The sequence below is a fragment of the Leishmania braziliensis genome, chromosome 36, assembly GCF_000002845.2.
Source record: "Leishmania braziliensis MHOM/BR/75/M2904 complete genome, chromosome 36".
NCBI classification, from domain to species: Eukaryota; Euglenozoa; class Kinetoplastea; order Trypanosomatida; family Trypanosomatidae; genus Leishmania; species Leishmania braziliensis.
Genome location: NC_009327.2, coordinates 1516537 through 1536105, shown reverse-complemented (window position 1 = coordinate 1536105; position 19569 = coordinate 1516537). Strand labels below are relative to the sequence as shown.

Sequence of the window (19569 nt, the reverse complement as noted above, 5' to 3'; positions counted from 1 at the left end):
AAACAGATATAGAATGTTACGTTCTCCATCACCGTGAATCCCGTCAACCGTCTTCTCCACTCTTTGGTGGTGGTTGGGGGGGGGGGGGGGGGGGGGGCATTTCCTTTCGATCCAATCGATTTGTTTTGCACTAGCATTGAAGGAACCGCGGTGAAGCCCCCAAGACGGAAACGCTCGGCTGGGGCACCGCACAGCCGAGCGGTTCGCGAAGATTCACGAAGAGAGGGAGAGGTGCACAGACGCACAGACATACGCGCCTGCGAGCGTGTCATGTCCTGTGGGAGTGACAAAGAAAGAAACCGCAGAGCGTTGAGCCAAAGAACGGCCACAGACAAGAAAGAGTGGGCAACGCCACAAGACAGAAAAGGAGAGAGGGGGGAAAGGGGGGAGAGATGGCCAGCCAAGACGTACCCCACGCGACCACAACGATGAAGAGAAGGAGCGAGGGATAAAGAGGAAAGAGAGACACAAAGACGAGCAACGAAGATGGCAGAGAGAGGAGGACAAAAAAAAAAAATATGAGAAAACCGCGTCGTTGCCTACTATGCCTTGGATGACCTTCCCTACCTCTCAAAAATATGTACACAGTCCCACTACGTAAAGCCATGGTAATCAGGAGTGGGGGCGAGGAAGAGAACAACGGTCAGTGGGGCATAGAGAAGAGGAGAAAGTGAGAGAGTGGGCTGCGCCTGTCGCCTAAGTTGCTTGCTCCTGATGTCGTCGTTTCTCATCCTCCTCCATACTTGGCCGCCGCCCGATCGCCCTGCCCCCACCTCTGGGCTGCTCCCCCCCCCTTCTGGCCTACACCACTCAAAAAAAAAAAGAAATCGACCACAGCACAGGCATGAAGAAGATGTGGCAAGCACAGTAGTACCGAAAAGAGGTGTAAGGCGCGCAAGGGGGAAAATGGGCAGGTGGTGGAGAGCAGGAGAAAAAGAGGAGAGCATAAGTTTAAGGCTCGAGATAGTTGCTCGGTTATGTTCGGTGTGTCTTCTTTTTTTTTCGGGGGTGTGTGTTCTTCTGTTGTTATTTTTTGTTTTGGCGCTTTGCTTGAATGCCCGTTACAGCTTGTCCGTCCCTGTCTGTTAGTGGGTGGGTGTGCGGGGTGCTCCGCTTCTTCGTCGTCACTCCTCACGTTAATAGCAAAGACAAGACCACTGAAAATAAGATTCAGCATGATACAAGTGCATGCACCATCGCCCTTCCCTCCTCCTCCGCTTCCTCCCCCCTCCCCCCACACACTCAACAGGAGGAGTCTCTCTCTGCCCTGGCAGCTTCCTGGCGTCTCCTTGCCTTGAGCTGTCCCTCTCCTCTATCACTTGCGATGCACGAGAGACATAAGAGAAGGGCAATCGAGAAAGCGAAGAAAAAGCCCTCCAGTCAGCCAAAACGAAGAGACAGAGAGAAGAAGTGCATCAAGCCCGCCTACGCATCAGCGCAGAAGAATGCAAGCATGCGCCCTCGCATGGCATCCTCCTGTCCTTCTCTCTTGTTATGTCTCCGCGCAGCGACCAGAGCGAATAATAAAGAAAAAAAGACGGAGAAAAACGCACGCGCACACGCAAACGCAAACGCCACGTCGTCAACACCACACGATGCGGCACTACAGGCGCTCGTCTGTGAGTGGAATGGTGTACCTGGAGAACATCGGATGTTCATCTAGAAAGGTGTAGAGCTGCTCCCAGAACTGCGAAGCAAGTGCGATGTGCACCTGATCCTTCAGCAGGTTACGCGTCAAGGCAAGACTCTGCACGTTCCACTCACGGCATTGCGGGGGCACCTTGTCCTCCTCAAAGTACGCTAAAAAAGCCCGAATGCGCGAGAAGAGGCGGCTCGGGTCGCGCGACTGCGCTTGCTCCTGTGGGTACCAGCCTTTCAGCTGCCACAGCTTACCCTCGACGATGCAACCACACACGTGCGCCCAGTCATCCACCTCGTCTGGGTCGTCGACGACGCGGAACTGCCGAAAGGCGACGCGGTACCGGTGTGGATCATGGAAGCTGCCAGGCTTCACTACCACCGAGCGCGGCTTCGAGTCGCGAATGTTGACTACGCCAGTCTCACGATCTACATACAAGTTGGCGGGATCAACGTAGGCGCCGTGCTCCAGGAACTGCTTGATGTTCATGAGCTGCAGAGGAGCTGTGGCAGCGGAGGGGACGAGGAGGATCGGCATAAAGTCCGGCTTGCGCTGCACCGCCGTGCTCGGTGACATCGCCTCTTGACCTAGAAAGCCACCATAAAGTGGGGCTGTGCCGCGCGGCGGCACCGGGGCTTCCTGCCGCCGTCTGCGAGAACTGTAGCGGCCATTCCTCGCCGAGCTCTCGGCTTCCTGTCTGGATTCATCGCGCTGCTTCACTAGCAGTGGCTGAAACGTCGTCTCCGTGATCTCGAGCTCACCGCGGAAGGTTTGGTAGAAGCTCGGTTTCGCGTGGCATGCCTCCTCTAACGTCATTTGTGGAAGGAACAGCGATGAGGAGGCCTCAGCAAACCCCCTGTCGAGCTCATTGAGCTGCTCAAAAAAGCCTGCCTGGCTACCAGCCAGAGAGAGTGTGGGCAGGCAGGAGTCGGCCGTGTACTCCGCCGCGGGCTGCAACGGCTCCGTGCTCGTCATGGCAGCTGTCGCGTCGATTGCGTCGAACCAGGCCGAACGCACGGCAGCCTCGCTCGCTGAGGACGATGACATCGTTGCCATTATGCACAAATTTGAAATGTAAGTTCTGCTTGGGTGCGTATGCTCCAGAGCACTGCCTGCTGACTCGAGCCAAAACGAATGGAAGCTCTCACGCGCACAGGCACCACAACCGACCACCAACAAAAATGAATTACGCTTACAAATTCGCACAAGGCGGCAGGGAAAGACGAGACAAGCGCGTGCGAGAGCAGTGAAGGACAGCAGTCGGTCTGCCACCACGTTCGCGAAAAGAGGTTACTCGGATCCAGGACACACTTGCGAGACCAGCAGTCCGCAGCAGCACCACCAGCAGCAACAGTCGAGGTGCCACGACGCTGCACAGGGCGTGCAACGCGCGCTGATTTGCAAAAGGTGGCGTCTCCTCTTCAGCTAGCTTTGCACAAGCACACCAGCAGAAGGGCGCAAACTCTCAATCACACACGACACCAAGAGAAACGCCAGACAGGACTTGTGATCACCACACGCCTCTACTCGTCGGTGAAGCAGTAACACATATGAAATCAGGAGTGCTTGTGCTGCCTCTGAGGTGCATGCTGTTTCTTTCTTCCTCCTCCTTGCCCTGATTGTCGGCCCTTACAACTGTCTGTGTGGGGGTGTGTGTCTGGGTGGTGAGGGGGTAACACGCACGGGTGAAAACCACAAGTAAACCGAAAAGGAAAAGAGGTGACAGAGAGAGAAAAAGGCATATTTTGAGCACACGTACCAGTCAAGCGCTGCAGATTTTGTCCCTCCCTCTTTGCAGGGCGAAGTGAGGTGTATAGTGAAGCGGTGCTGGACCAAGGAATTGAACGGAAGGGGGGGTGGTGCTAGGCAACCGCCAGAGCACCCTTTCGGACGTGTATCTGCAAGCTCCCATACGTGGAGGAGAAAGAAAGGCAAGTGCGACTTTCGTTAGCGCCTGTTTCACGCCTCAGTGAGCTCTGTCGATGCCGCCTGGTTTGTTTGTTCCGACGCCGTAGAACGATAAACAGGGCGGAAGAGTGTAGGATGGAAAAGTGCGAAGAACAAAATGGACACGAAAGCAGACACGCGCATCTGACTGGCATCAAACGCGACTCAACGGTGCTCTCCATTCACTGCGTGATGGGTAATGGTCATCGTGCTGCACAGACGCATACCCGGCTGACCTATCGCGGAAGAGCAGCCCTGCATGAGCGAACGAGAAGAGTATGCGGCGTACAAGCCAATGGATAGGAAGAGGGGTGTAGGAAGACAGTAAACGAAAAAAAACAAGGAGAGAGAGAAGGCGCACACGCCACCAATACTCTCTTCCTCTTTTTCCCTCTCCTCCCTCGATCTACGCGTGACAGAGGCGCGCGTCTTTCGCTGTGGCTGCGAGTAGCCAAGCAAACCGTGCAACGTACTTCCGCAGTCATCCACTTCAAAACGTACGCCGTGCGCGAGCCGCAGTTCGCAAGTGGTGAGAAGCGCACACAACGCGAAGGGAACTCTCGACAACGCCAGCGTGATGCATCACAAGAACCAGAAAAGCGGAAGAGAGCGAAACAAGTTCAGTCAATTCACTTCACGCGAACTGCGAAAAAAAAAAACCAAGACGGTCAGGCCAAGTACCACGATGAGCGCAAGTGCCATGGCAATCGTCCGGTTCTGCTGCCTTCGCTTTGCAGCATCGGCGACGCGCAGGGTACGACGCAACTCGCGTGCGCGTCGTCGTTCGATGTCCTCCAGTACGCTGTAGTACGCGGGTTTGCTCCCAGAGACGGGGTAGGGCTTGATGCGCTCTCGTAGCCTACCGGCCTTTGCAGCCTGCGCAGCACCGCCATTATTGCCTGGCGCCACCACACTGTTGGAGGGCGTGAACGACGAAGCCTCTAGTGGCGCGCCAGGCAACAAGTGCGTCGGCACCTGCAACTTCGCCAGCTCTGTCTCGGCATCACTACTCTTTTTCGCCATTCTCTCCGCCTGCGCCCGATCGTTCTACAGTATCCTGGTGGTGATGGTGGTGGAAAGCTTGTGAGCAGCACAAGGGAAAGCCTGAGCGAGGCCTTTAACCATACGAACACGAGTACGTGTTCTCTCTAGGAGGGTGCGCGTGTAGTCGATGTCTGTCTTCGTCTTATTCGGCTCGTGTGGCTTGCGCCCGATCATCTACACGACGCGGTGGTATGAAATAGAGAAGGCAACATCAGCGGCAAAGGGTAAAACGCACTGACAAAATAAGGGGAAAGCCACCAAAGAATGAGCTAGAGAGTGGAAAGAGAAGCTGACACAAGAGATGACGTGACTGACCGGTGTGGGAGAGAGGTTTTCGGTGTCGATGACTCAGATGGCAAGGGATAACTGGAGGCAATAGAAAACGAGAGGTGAGGGGCTTCATGAGGCAGAGACAGAGTGAGCCAGATGCAATGGATGCAACGCGCGTCATCATGCTCAACCATGTCAATCACACACTCAGCGTGGGTCCAGTATTGGAGCGCTCGTGGCACGATGAATAAGTACACCGGGCATCATTTTCCCCTCGCAGACACGCTGGTTCGTCTTTGAAATTTTCCTTCACACATTCGCTGGGGCGGACGTTTCCACCCCAGCACTTCGTTGCATTGGGGCGCAGCAGGTAGGGGGGTGAACAAGTAACGGAAAGTAGAGTGTGGATGCGGCCGCAGCGCCGCCATGAGAAGCTGGAAAGAGCCATTGGCTCATCATTGATGCGCACAGATACCACCTCAGGTGAGAGAAGAGCCAAAGAGTCGATTGAAAGAAAGGAGGAGCACATCGCATAGCTCCAGGAAAAGCACACGTAGTACATCGAATACGCACGGAGAGCACAGGTATGAAGGGAAGAAAGCAAGGGCGGCAACGAGAGGCAGGGAGTGAGTAACCGCCAAGTAAGTCCAGTGAAGAAAGATAGGGTACATCGAATAGAGCCATGAAAACCAGAAAAAGAGCAGCAGTAAGCGCGATCTCCTGCAGAAAACGTGAGCGGTTCAAGACGAAAAAAATTGACGTGCCAAAGCAGTAAAACGACTGGGCGTGGACAGGAGGAGAAAGAGAAAGACGCGGGGAAGATGGTGACGCACGCGGCGTCACACTGCTCAAGGCCCCATACGGAAGCAGTATTGGCGTCTCCTCTGTGATCCCAACTGCTGCGACGGATCGTGGCGAATGACGAGCGGGCTAAGCGAGTTTGACGACTCTGACTGCACGGTGATGGGGTCTGGAGGATGCCCCAAGACATGGGTCGGTGCCGATAGAAGAGGTGGAGCCCGTGCTCGGAGAGTCGGAGGTAGCGGGGTCTGCAGGGTGGCATTTTGTCGTGGGATACTATAACTGCCTATGGCAGTCGAGCAGGAGTTGTCTGGACGTAGCGAGGAGGAGGTGCCGGGTGTGGTGTCGCGGGCATTGGACAAAGACGATGCGGGCATAGGGATCGGCGGTGGTGCAAGCCCAGCACCTCGTTCGCGTGCAAGCACCTCGACGGGGGCATGCATTCGGGCTTCGTAGGCGGTACCGGCTGTGGTGCCCGCGTTCCCTGCCATGGGCGGACAAAAGGCGCTACCACCACTTGACGTGATTCCTGCAATGCACTCGGGCGATTCCGTGACGTAATCCCTCACACCGCGTCCATCTTCCTGTGCAGGTAATGGGGCTGCGGTGGGTATTACTGGCGTGGGCACCTCTGCAGACGGCGGCGGCACCATCAGCACCGGTGCCTCAGCACCGATCCGTGAAACAGCACAGTGACTTGGACTAGATGACGGAGCACCTTGCGCAGAGGAACCTACCGGCGAGCTACCGTTGAGGCTATCCTGGGTGCTGTTCGGTTGGTAGGCTCCACGGCTGTGCAGTTCCTCGCTGAGCATGATAGAAGAGACAGTCGCAGTCAACGCCTGTGCCGGGGTCGCGGTGGCGCCTCGCAGGTCGCGCACTGGAGGTGTCCAGACGACCGACACTCCAGCCTCTGCCGCTCTCTGTGATGGCGTCGCTCCTGTGTTCAATGCGATGTTCACGGATGGGGCGCTGTGCGCTCCTGGCGGACGCCGCGGCACCACGTTAGCTGTTGATGGAAAAGATGGCGGTTGGGGCTGCTGTAGTAGCGTCGCAGGTACAAGCCGCGCGGCAACTCTGCCACCTCTAGCTGGGCTTGCCGCGCCTGCGGCGCCGGTGCGGGCTTTCCCCGCCTCCGGCACTCCAGGAGAGCAGCCTACAGAGACTGGGGGTAGTCGAGAAGTCGAAGAGGGCGGACTCTCAGTCCGCCGCTCCGGGCTTTCCCGTACCACTCTCGAGCTCTTCAGCTCCTCGTACTCGTCCTTCACCGCCGCCAGCGCTGCAGCCTGTCGCGCGGCGTCCTCAGAGTCGTCAAGTACATGAAAGCGCACCGCCAGCGACGTCACGATGCGCGCCAGCCCACACCACTGCTGCCGAGCCACCGTGTCGTCCAGTGTATTGAGCAGAAACGAGTAGAGATGTGCCACAGAGGTGTAACGGGCGGTGCTAGAGCTGTCTGTTAAGTCCTCCCCTGCCACTGATGCACCCTGGGCAGGCCCGATGGCGATGGGCCGAAGAGTGTCAAACCCGTAGCTGCGACCCGGAAGGGAGCGCAGCAGCTGCAGCTGCTCTCGCGTGAGAGTGACGGTACTCTTGGAAAGATTGCGATACGTGGACCTAGCATTCTCCTCGCCAGTGGCGGCGTCATCACCCTTCCATCCACCCCCACTCTCTTCGTCGTCGCCAAACGCAGACGCGGGCATGGTCGTTGCCGATCGCGCGCGGCCATCCGTTGCGTCGTCCTCAATAACTTCGCTGCTTTGCAGGCGCATGTTGCGACGCAACTGCGACTCTGCACCTTCGACTTCGAAAAGCTGCTGGAGCAGTCCGTTGACCCACACATCCTCATCGACCTCATAATCGTCCTCGTTGCCGTTCGCGCCCGCCCTTAACTTGAGCGACTGCACCTGAGCAGGCACCATGCCGAGAAACGCCTCAATATCGGACAGGGAATCCTCCGCTATGGCAAGTAAGTCCTTTCCAGACACGGAGATGCAACTGTTGCTGCCCCCACTGCCACGCGTCACCTCGCAGCGTTCTCGCAGCATCTCCTCCAGGGTCATCTCCGTGGCGACGGTGGCATCCTTCTCGGGGCGCGCTGCGGCGGCGGCGACCGCCGGGAAGGATGCCACCAACGAAGCAACAGCTCGCTTCTTTGGCAACAGTGTGTTCGGGGCCACCACTGAAGTGCCTCGAGGTGCTGCGCCCAAGCCAGCTGGCGGTGCGCGGTGCTGCAACACGAAGCTAACTTGTGCCAGCTTCATCATATCCGCCTCGTACTTACATCGCAGCGTCTCCATGCCCTCCTTTGACGACCGGCCCAGCTGTGCTTCTCTGTCACCGAGAGGTGACATCCACATGACCTGAATATGCCCCACGAGAAGTGAGGCGAGCACCCAGATGAAGGCGGTGTGCTGCTGCCGTTGCTGCCGCTTTGACCCCGCCAGGCGTGACGCAGGTTCACCAAAGACGCCCTCAGGCGTAAACCAGAGCGGCGAGGAGGAGCAATGCACTAGCAGTGGTGGGTACAGACCGCCGCACGTCTGGGCTGCCAAAAGATGTGTGAGCTCCTGGTAGCAGTCGGTCACTGTGGAGCCGCCAGACGTGCCCCAACCTTCCGCACTTTCCATCAGTCCCGCCTTTATGTAGCATCGGCGCAGCTCTCGCACGAGGCATATGAGTGTGTAGATGCTGAACTCGCACGTCGAGCCATCTTTTCCCGCTGCCGCTGCACCGGTTGTCACGCCAGTGCGCGGTGCCACGACCTTCCTTGACGATTTCTTCTGCGAGAGCAAGACACCGCGCAGGTGTGATCTGTGGCCGTACATGAAGGCCTCGACGGTGACCCACGTGGACGCCTGCGGCGACACCTCCATGATCGCATTTACCCACATCAACAGTAGCTGCTCCAACCGCTCCCGCGTCTGCAGTATCACCGAGTATGGTATCTGCAACAGCGCTTGCTCAGCTCCGCTGCGATTCAGTATCATGACAGCCAAGGCCTCCTCAGAGCATAACAGGGCACGGGCAATCATCCACATGGAGCGTGGCACCGCGGGACAGGGTTTTGCGGGACGAAATGTCTTCGCCACGCGCTCCCACCGAGTTGCCCACTTGCTGGACTGCGCCGCCTGCACCCTTTCCATCTGCAGCATCAGCTGCAGTGCATCGACCTCCAAGGCGTGACTGTCGAGCACCTGCGCGTGCAGCGTGTCTCGCTCAAAGGTTTTCTGCACGTGCTGGCGACGCACGGTGGCCAGCTGATCCTGTAGCTCCTGCAGTGCGGCAGCGTGCTCGCGCGCGGCGCACTCGCGGTCCGCCGCGATTTTCAACACGCGCCGCTGTAGCGCCTCAACCTTGGCGCGAAGAGTGAAGCGACGCCAGCGCAGGAAAATTGTCTCCGTCACATAGCGGTGGTGCCGATTCACCACGTAGAGCTCTATAGCCGTTCGATTCGCGCGGCGCTGCTTAGTGTGGGTGCACCACACAGTGAAGACTACTTGTAGCTCTGCGTGGTGTGCGCGCCCCTGGAAGAGGTGGACGGCCATCTGACGACGTGCCATGGCGTACTGAAGACTACGGATGCGATGGCACAGGGACACTTTCTCTCGATTCTCTACAGTCACTTCCTCTGTCCAGAGTCGAAGAGACGCAAAGTCGTCGCGCGTGGTATACGTGTTGGTGCGGGGTGGAAACGATGTCGCAACCGATGAATGGGTGGCAGCGCACGAGAGGGGAGAAGGTGGACCAATCATTCTGTGCACAATGGCGTCCGCCACGGCAGCGTCCCCGACGTCACCGCCACGTTGCGCACGACCCGGCTCTTGCCCCGTTGCAATGGGCTGAGAGCTAAATATAGCGTCGAAGATCGGCTGGCGAAGCTTCTCCTGCCACAGCTCCGACACCGCTGCGTCGGCGCAGAGCACCTGGTTGAGCAGGTAGCACGCAACTGCGGTCATGAGCCTGTGCGGTTGCGCCTCACGCGCCTCCGAGGAGCCTCCCGCCCTTGCGATCGCTTGAGCTTGGGCCACTTCGCGAATCTGGCGAGGTCCGTATGCGGTAAGAAAGGTTTCATCGTACGCCACGGAAGCCCAGTGAATCATTGACTTGAAGCCGCTCGCTTCGTACGTGTCAGGAAACCCCAGCGCACATAGCAAGGACGCGGCAGGCGTGGCGCTCCCACTGGCAGCCACAGCGCTGCTCGATTTCAGCCCTGGCGATGAAACGACAGCAGCGCCGGTGGCGGCGGTGGAATGAGACTTAAACCGATCAGTCGCTGCTGCTGAACCGCTGTCACGTTCTGCAGCATCCGTCAAGTCTACTGTGGAGGAGGACGGCACCACTACACCACGTGTGCCGGAGAGAAGCGCTGCGAACTGCGCCTGCAGCCTCAATTCGCGGGAACGCTCCTCACGAGCGGCCGCGGCGTGGTTTCGCTGCGTCATGAGCACGCAGGCGGCAGTCGACTGAGCGAGGCGATGTTTGAGGTGCGCCTCCTCCTTGGCACATCGATTCAACACCGGTGCATCATTGGACAGCAGCATCACATGCCGCGCCTGGGTAGCGCGCTCCCGCGATGCCATGCGCACACCAACACAAAATCACCCAAGCAGTGACGACGCCCTTTAGATGCGTGGCTTGCCTCGTTGAGGAGTAGCAGAGGCGAGCGCAAGAGAAATGGAAAAGTGAAAAAGAAAGTGCGACGCCGCGCCAGAGCTCTTCGCTTCACAGGCTCTGCTGCAGCAAAACGAGAGGAGAGCAGGAAATAAAGTCGGGGCAGAAGAGCTGTCGGCCTCGTGCCACCTGCCACGGAGCCTTGCATGCGTGTGCGTGTAGGTGGTACGGAAGGAGGGGGAGGGGGCTGAGTGAGAGTGAGCAGATGCGCGCAGCAAGGGGAGGAAGAGAACGACAAAGTAGAAATACCCTCTCATAAGTGTTAAGAGCAGCTTGGGAATGCATGGGCAAGTGGCAAGCACAGCAACAGTGCGATAAGTACCATCAGTGAGTGGGAGGAATGTGAGCAGTGAACCAGAAAGTGAGTTGAGCTGGACTGACAATCATCATCTTTTTTGTACTCCGCATCCAATGAGTCTTGCAATTTACGTGTGCAGAGCCGGTGCAACGCTACAGCCACCTCTCATGTGCCTACTGTATCCCCTTTCGTAATCTGCTCTTCTTCTTGGTACTTCACGTTGATGGAGAGCGCAGTGCGTGATACCTCACAGGGCCCCACTACCCGCTCTCTGCAGGGGAGGTCAAGCAGCGCCTTTATTCCCTGCCAGAGCCGAGCCGCTTCTGGCGGTGGCAGGGTCACGCACGTACTACGGGGGGAGGTCAGAGCAATGTGTCGCTACTTGTGTCGGGGTTGAGGTCTGGGACGGCGTTGCATGGGAGCGACCCGCAGCAGTGAAGGCGTCTGCACCACCCATATGATGGGCAGGGTGCCAGCATGACTCGAACGCATCGCACGCGGCCCGCTGGTGTGGGGAGCCTGGGACACCCCGAGGGGACCCGCACCAGGTGCCGGCCGGCATGATGGGTGCGGCGGTGAGGCAACCTGTGAAGCAGTGGAGTGGGTAGAGTGTGAGGCAGAGGTCGTGCTCAGATGGCTGAGTCGGCGCGCTGCTGTGGCGTGTGTCTACGACTGCTTTGCACCACGCGATGGGCCTGGGGCAGGGCCGAGTAGGGCGGAGTTGAGCTTACGTTCTGTGGAAGAGAATGGACACGTTGGAAGAGAAAAAAAAAAAGAAAGAAAACCCCCTCGTCGTGATTCACGTGCGGGCTGGTGGCGTAGCAATGCGCGGCATGGGCGCTTGCCGTGTGGAGAAAATGATACGGCAGCTAACTGTGAGCCATGTCCAGCGCGCAAGAGCAATCTGTGCAAGTGTCCTCATTTTTCCCTTAGGTGGCGCCGCTCTGCTCACGGTCCGTATCGGGACTCGACATCCGGCATTGGAATGCGCCGAATCGATGGGCGGTACCGTAGAACGTAGTCAATGTCAGTGGATAAGACGCCTCCCCTGGCGTCTGCCACGGCGGTTGCACCAGGGGCCCTCGGCGCTGCCCGGGAGGCACTTGATGAGTCGTACGCTTTCCCCTCGTCGGCGTCATCACCTCTGTCGTCCCTCCCCTCGTCATCCTCGTTGTCGTCACCTGCGCCGCGGCCAAAGCGGCGGCGCAGGTTGTAGGTGGGCGACAACTCATCATCGACCACGGGTGGTGGCGCAATGTCCCCTGACCCAATCGTCAGTGTCTCCTCCGCCTCCACCGCCAGACGCATGTCGGTAGGCATGACACGCTTGTAAACGTGGTAGTGCAGGTCCTCCTGTGGATTCCGTTGCAACATCAAACGGCGGCACGGCGTTGCTGTTGCCCCCTCTGCCATCACGGGTGGTGCCATCACGTACGAGCCGCGAGTAGAGTAGGTGTGGTCAATCACTATACGGTCGGCGGAGGGAATGCCACCAGCGCACGCGACATAACGCGGCCCCTGTGCAGCCTCTTCTCCGCCTTTCTCCTCCTCAGCTTCTGCGATGCGGTGCTGCGCCTCGACGATGGCTCTGCCCGACACCGGCAGTAACGCACGCGGCGGGCAGGCCGGAAACGACAGAATCTGCTGCTGCACCGTTCCGTGGCCTACCTGACCCACATCCGCTGCGGTCCTCCGGCACAAGGGTCCAAGGTCGCTGCCATCCTCACCAACGTCGACGTCCACTCCGTTGTACCGGTGCTGCTCCGCCTCGCTCGCTTGAAGCGCCTGCACACCGGCCTCGAGGGCGTCGCCGCGAAGATGACCAGAACCGACAGCCATACGCAGAGAGTCCTCCATTGCCGTCCCCATAGACGAGCGCTCGCGCCATCGCCACCGAAGCGTCATCCGTACGAAGGCGGCAGCGGCTGCCGAGCCCATCAGCGGTACCAGCGAGGACGCAGATGCAGCTGTGCTGGTCTTCTGTTCGTTAGCACCCTCACCGCCGAGTGGCTCACTGACCTTCATGGTCGCTGGAACGGTGTAACAGGGGACAGGCATGCACGCAAACGCACGGCTGACGGCGTGGGTGTGGGCCAACCAGAGCCGCGATGAGTCCGTCGACCAACCAGCCGAGTCGCACCAGACGCTTCGGTAGCCATCTTTACTGTCGTTAGTGCAACTGACCAGATCGAGCTCTTCCGGTGTGGCACTTGCAGAGAGGGGCGCAGCAGACGCGTGGTGGAAAGCAAACGGCATCGTAAAGGTTGCCGTCCCGAGCGCTACGTGAGGTGGAGTTGGAGAGGCTGGGGGCACATGATGCGCGCCGGTTATGGCGGATGCCAACCCCGCTGCGGCGCAAGCGATGTGGGGGGACACCAGAGTGCGCCGCTGCCGCATGGTTGGGAAGGCAAAAACAGTAGAGGAGGCACGTGGCTCTCTTGAAGCGGTGCCTTTGTTTGTCGAGGACAAATCCCGTTTTGACGGTGCGCTGAACTTACCAGCGTTGGTGCGCAAGGCAGGAGGAGCCCGTGGCAGCGAAGTCGCCGGCTCACCACATTCCATGGCAGCAACCAGTGCGGCCAAAGCACTCAAGGACTGCGTGCCCCCGTCGTTCTCCGACTCGCTTATTATCGGTGAAGTCTCGAGGAGTGACGGTTCAGTTTTGACCTTGACGTCGGTAGCTGTCAGCGAAGCAGGAAGCGGCGTCGTCAGCAGTTCCGGCGACAGGGTCGCGTTAGAAGACTTCAAGGGCAGAAGATATGGCTGCGACTCCTTTCTCGCCTCTGCATCGCCCCTTTCCACAGTTGCAGACGCCTCTGCGAGGCTCAACACGGTGGCGCCGGAGACAAGCTCAGCTGTGCGAAGTACTGATGCGGTCGAGTGCGCACCCGGCAAGGAAGAGCGACTGCGCGTCCGCTTCTTGCCTCGTCTCTCGGCGAACTTGGCCTCCGCGTTTGGCGTAAACAGATGCGGTGTCGGCGCGGTGGACGATGGTACCAGCCCTCCATCCCCTATCACCTCATTATTCCTCTGCTCTTCCGCTGGCACGTGATCCGTTGGAGGTCCACAGTGCGAGATGCCCGACAAAGTGAAGAGTGCGTGGGTCAGCTCCTGCAGATACGCCGCACATTGCGTGAGACTCATGAGAGTGCCGTTGACACGAATAGCACTGTCGTCGGTCTCACCTGAAACGCCGCACTCCTGCATGAAGGAGCCTCTAGTGCTTTCGATCGTCACGTGTACCACTGGCACCGTGCGGTGCTGCAAGGCAAACATGATCTGAGCCCCCTCGCCGACACAACACCTTTTGAGTCGCCACCCGAAACACGCCGCCATACACGCTGCCATGGAAGGCAAGAGTGGCTGTGCGCCTAAGGTCGCACAGTCGACCTTCTCTGCTGCCATGCTTGCCGGCACAGTGGCTACCCTCCGCGTGGTGGAGTGTGAAGGGGGAAGAGAAGAGATGGTGCCCGCTTCTTGCTTTCCTTGCACAGTGTCGACTGGGGTAGTCGTAACGAGGGACTGTGCTTTGATGGTGCGGCTAGACGAAAAAGAGACAGGGAGAGGTGCAAGCGGCATCTGTAAGAGCAGTTCAGCCGAAGCCGCCGCCGCTGCTCCGAAAGTCTCTGCGCCCTCTATGACCTCGAGATGGTTCATCGCTGTTGCGGAGTCGACGATAGCTGCTGCAGTAGAAGTGGGATTGGATACAGCGGGCAGCGACGCTGTAGCTGTCGGTGTCTCCTCGTGATCTCCACTCCCGGGCTCCGCTAGCGCAAGGTGTGGGTGGAGAGAGTGCGCAGAGGATGTATTGCTGGGATAGGTACGCGGACGTCCGCGTCCACGATGTTTGGCTCTGATTGGAAGCACACTGGTAGACGGCAATGACGCCAATTCATGGTTCTTTTCGCGGGCGTCGTCAACTGGAGCCGGAGTAACCTTCGATGCTGCAGACATGTTGGACTGCTGCTTCACGGGAATGCGGTAAAGGTTGCGCGGCATAGAGACTTGTTGTCTTTCTTTGTGTCGGCTCGCCCCTCTACCTCTCTGAGCGTTGCTAGTGGTGTGTTTCACTCAGACGTCCGGCGCGGCGTGTCGCGTCAACTCTGGCACTTGATGGCAGGGTAGTGCATAAACCGCGCACGCACACACTCGAGCTTACAGACGCGCACGCGCATGAGTCGAAGCGGGAGGAAGTGTGTGTGCGTGCCTTTCTCTCGCGTGTAGAAGATAGGAAAGGGGATGCACGAAGTCGTTGCTGCTCTCACTACCTCGAGCGTGTGGGGGAGGGGGGTAGCGGCAGGGAAGCGGCAGGGGTATTCACTCCGTGACGATGATAACACGGCGGCGCACGGAAAGAAAGAGCGGGTTACGAGAGACGGGGCGCCCAAGTGGAAGGTGGAAAGGAGGTAATCAAGAAGAGCGGAGAAGAAAGGATTGACATCAGTCGGGGAGAAGGCCACTTCGCGAAACGGCGTGCCTCATTGTACACAAGACACAAAACTGGAATGATGCTATCAGCCCTGTGTTGCGCACTACGTAGAGCGTTTCTCCAGCGTGAGGGTCTTTGGCCACACCTGCGTGCGGCGGAAGCAACGGCGAAAGAACTCTTTTTGCTCGAGTCACTCATTCAGCCCTCTCTAAAAGCAGCTGGTCCCTCTCACTCTGCTGCGAAGATCATTTTTCCTTTGCGGATGCCGCCGCCTCCTTCCTGGTTCTTCCCGTCGTTGCTGTGCATGACGTAGTGGTCGCCGAGGAACTGTGAGCGATGCCAGTGTGTGTGGGTGTGTGTCACTCTAGTACACTCGTTGAGGCTGAGCGAATTAAAAAAAAAACATTCGGTAGATGCGCTCACTCCTGCAAGAATGCGGACTTGGTAACACGAGCAAAGAAAAACAACAGCTGTTTCAGTACACGTAAACGCTGAGCTATGTTTACATGGCATGACAAAGTAGCCCTAAGCAATGAAGAAAAAATCTCAAAGAAGAAAACAGGAGCCGAGGGAGGGGCACGATTCCCCCACGGCGCACGTGCTCTCCCAATGCCGCACCACTGCAGACGTACGAACGCACGCGAGGGTGTTTGCAGTGGTGCGGCATTGGGAGAGCACGTGGGAAAGAGCTGCATTCCATACTGAAATGCACATGCAAATGCACAAACCGGGCAGTGCCATATGGGAGCAAGCCACGCAGAAAGGGCAACGAGGGAGCACAGATAGTTGTTACATAGAAACTGTGGCACGACTTGAAAGCAGGCAATAAGGAGGAAGGTGCGAAGACAGAATGGAAAGAGCACCAGAAAGAAAAAGAAGGTAAATCACAGAGCCACCATCAATGGTGGTGTTCGATTCTGTTCCTTCACCCCGACAGGCATACACAAAGACGCACACACAGGTGTGTCGCTGTTTCAGAGGCCTTGTGAAGTCTGCGGGAAGCTCGCCAGACGTGAAGGAACACGGATAAAGAGCACAGCGAAGCCCGGGAAGGAGGCCAAAGGAGCTGTAACCACAACTACCCTAACACATCGACTCGGCGAGACGGCGCAGGTACTCCGACTTGGGCAGAACGGTCGCTCTAAGTGCTCCTACACAACAGCTGTCTTGTGTTGTGACTCAGTAATGATGTAGATTGCCTTGCCGACAGTATCAACAACGCCCTCTTGAAAGCTCAGCACGTCCAGGATGTTCAGCAGCTGGTCCTTCTCCATCTTTCGCAGTTCGCTTCGGTACTGTGAAGGTAGGTTCGAGTGCATTGTGTCAGCCTCGTTCTTGATGAAGGTCTCCTTGGCGCCAATGGAGACCACCAGCTTTGTCAGCTCATCGTGGTGCCGCTGCACCTCCTCCTGCGCCTGCTGCACCAGCTCTCGTATCGCCTCCATCGAGGTATTGTAGTGTGGTGTGCGGATGGAGGAGCAGGCGATGTCGATACGGCGGCCCAGCTCCCGCTTAATGCGCTCCACATCAAGGGTGGAGGCGTGTAATGCGGCCTGCACTTTCGCCCGCATTGTGTCGTTCTCTACATCGTTCCGAGCCAGCTTGCGTGCGTAGTTGGCACGAAGCACTTCCATCTCGCTATTTTTCTTCTCCATGGCTAGTGTGACTTCGTCGAGGCTATGCTGGATGTTACTGTTCTTCGTTTTGAGTACTTCCAGCTCCGAGGCTGCGTCACTATGCAGGCGTGCGCGCAACCGCTCCACGAGGGTCTCCACATGCTGCTCGTCGCACAGCCCAGTGCCACCGCCGCCAAGCAACCCTTCTGCCTTGAGGCTCTCCAGCATTTCATTTAGCTTTCGCTGGCGACAGTTCACCTGCTCCACCTGGCCCCGCACCATCTCCATCAGTAGCACGTTGTAGATGGGGCTGTAGCTTTCGAGCTCCAGCTCCTCCTCCACCTCTACGCCGTGTCGCAGCGCCTGTTCTTGCTCCTTCAGAGCTTCTATGGAAGCGGCAATAACCTGTAGCTGGTGCTGCTGTCGCGCACTGCTTCCGCCGCGCTTGCCACGTCCGCCTCGACCGCGACCACGGCCGCGACCACGCGAGGTAGTGGAGCGAGGTGCCCTGGATGTAGACCGTGTTCTTCCCGAAGTTACAGAGGTGCCACGTGATTCGCCGCCACGCTTCGACCCACCATCCACTGCGCTGCCCTTGCCTCCTCTGCGACTGCCGCCACGTGCAGGCTTCGACAAGGGAGGCCGTGGAGCAGTAGAGAAACTCTTCTTCGCGCCCGCCGCCCCGCCACTACTGGCAACCGAGCCTGTGGCCTTCCGCAGTGGAGATGCCGCACTGCTAATAACATCCGCGCCGGTAGCTGGCATCACAGTCAAAGGTGCAGACACCCACGTAAGGGACGCCCGCCCGGTGTCGCTCGCACGTGGAGAAAAAGAGGAAGGTACTGTTCCGACAGTGGCATAGCCGCCGTGTATCTTCGGAAGGGCACTGACAGCTGTCGACGACTTCTTCTTGGTCCCCACGGCAGGTCCCTTAGCGCGTGCCATGGTTGAAGCCATTGTTGGCAGATGTACTAAAAGTCGAAGGTCAAACTCACCCCTCGGCGTCGAGAGAGGAAGAGAGAACAAAGGAAATCTTCGCTGCAGATGCCACAAGAGGCGAAGCGGGGGGAACACAGCAACGATACGAGCGTGAGAGGGAGGCGTTGGTGCCTACCTCTGTGCAGCGTTGGGGACAAGTGAAAGTGAGCGAGGCTGGGGCGTGGGAGAGGAGGCAGCAACAGAGCGCATGCTCCGCTGGATGGAGAGACCATACTTGAATCTGAGCGGGGGTGGGTTTGCCGGACGGTGAGAGACTCTACTGAGAAATTGGAAGAAGAGGCCCAAAGGTGTACAGCACGCAAATAATATGAATGTTGGTTGTTTTCCTTGTCTTTTCATTCGTGCAAGTTCATCAACGCACCACACCACACACCACACAGAGAGACACAGATACACACATGCGTGGAGAGAACAAGAAATAGGCGCAAAGAGAGAGAGAAGAACAACAGCGACAGCAAAGAGGTTGAGAAAGACGTCAAAAGAAGAAGGAAAAAAAAAAAGAGAGGAAAGGCAGTGGCGTCCCCAATTACATACATCCGTACACCAGCGGACACCAATGCAGCGAGCACGATACTCCCTACCCATACAGGCAGAAACAGCCATGTACACAGAATTACAAGGATCACCTGGGGGAAAAACACGAATCGTAGTTTTGCTGTTTTCTTGCCCCCTCGTCTGCCCTGTCGGCCATGAACACGTAAGCAAACAGACGCACACCCCGCCCCAGCTCACCCATTCCAGTGGGTTGCACCACGGCTAACTCTTGACAGCCTAGAACGAACCGTCCGGCCGTGCAGTCAGACCCATGCGTCTAGCGGGCTCCTCTTGCCCCTCCTCGTCTCCCCCTCCGATGCGCGTTGCGCGATCGGCGCCAGATGAACCTGGGCAGGCTGCACACTTGGATCCCGGCAAGCAGTGCTCCGGGGCCTGGTCAAGGACGAAAGGGGTGACATCTGTCATTGTGAGTACCAGGAGGGGACGTGTAGGCGCCTGCCGGATGAACTCGAGAGGAAAGCCGCTCCGCCTCAGACCAGGGCCCTCTGAGACCTTGCACCCTGCCTGTGTGGCGTATTCCACTCTCAGTCCCTTCACGACGCGGCATCCCATAATACGACGCGGAGACTCTCCACAGTCAAGTCTGGCGGACTCGATGGTGCTCTGTGCGGGGAGGTCTCGTCATGCCACTGGTGTCTGTGCCTCACCAGCCCACCCGACCCCATATAGTGAATGCTGCATACTTTGCACACATGCGTATTGGAGCTGATCAGTGTGAATCGCCTCACGCCCTTTTCGTCCATCACTTGTGCTCTGCTGGCCTCTGGATATGTTGCTTGGATGCCATGCACCATGCCAGCTGTGCTAGACAGCGCATGCACACGATGTTCGAAATTTGGGATCGCAGCGCCTGCTTCAGGGCGACGCTGCTGTCTGAGTCGCTCGCTTTCCTCATCCTTCATTTCTGGCGATGCCACAGGGGGGGAGGCGTGTCTGCACGGCTTGCTCGCACGTGCCGCGACAGGTGGGACGCTGCGATAAGTCTGCGCCGGTAAGGACACTCCGCCTTCACATGGATCCTCACGTCTTTCATAGGCGCGGGGGTGTCAAGCAGAAGGGGTCCGCAGATAAGCATGCGCCCACGTACAAAGAGCTCGCAGCGTATCGTTCTGAAGGGGTGCGGTGGGAGGGGGAGGCAAAGGTAAGCCCTCGATGGGCGAAGTTTGTGCAGAGCAAGTGAGGCGTGCGTGTAGTCAAATCACTGCATGCACGATCCCAGTACCGGGTTGGCAGCCCTCATATCAAAAAAGGCGGGCGGGGGCAGAGGCCCCAGCGCCGGGGAGAAGGAGAGGGGAGG

At 58.2% G+C, this 19569-nt stretch overlaps 4 protein-coding genes across 4 annotated transcripts; all 4 read right to left on the bottom strand.

Annotated features, from left to right (window-relative positions):
• Nucleotides 1–1603: 1603 nt before the first annotated feature.
• LBRM_35_4220 (conserved hypothetical protein) lies at nt 1604–2695 on the bottom strand (the record flags this gene model as incomplete). The annotated part of the gene is made up of 1 exon (XM_001568991.1): nt 1604–2695. The coding sequence occupies one exon, from the start codon at nt 2693–2695 to the stop codon at nt 1604–1606; it is 1092 nt and encodes a 363-aa protein (XP_001569041.1).
• Nucleotides 2696–5748: 3053 nt separating this feature from the next.
• Nucleotides 5749–10284, bottom strand: LBRM_35_4210 (conserved hypothetical protein; the record flags this gene model as incomplete). Its single annotated transcript, XM_001568990.1, has 1 exon — nt 5749–10284. One exon carries the CDS (start codon nt 10282–10284, stop codon nt 5749–5751), a length of 4536 nt encoding a protein of 1511 aa, XP_001569040.1.
• Nucleotides 10285–11621: 1337 nt separating this feature from the next.
• Nucleotides 11622–14672, bottom strand: LBRM_35_4200 (hypothetical protein, unknown function; the record flags this gene model as incomplete). The annotated part of the gene is made up of 1 exon (XM_001568989.1): nt 11622–14672. One exon carries the CDS (start codon nt 14670–14672, stop codon nt 11622–11624), a length of 3051 nt encoding a protein of 1016 aa, XP_001569039.1.
• Nucleotides 14673–16253: 1581 nt separating this feature from the next.
• On the bottom strand, nt 16254–17675 carry LBRM_35_4190 (conserved hypothetical protein; the record flags this gene model as incomplete). Its single annotated transcript, XM_001568988.1, has 1 exon — nt 16254–17675. The coding sequence occupies one exon, from the start codon at nt 17673–17675 to the stop codon at nt 16254–16256; it is 1422 nt and encodes a 473-aa protein (XP_001569038.1).
• Nucleotides 17676–19569: the final 1894 nt, after the last annotated feature.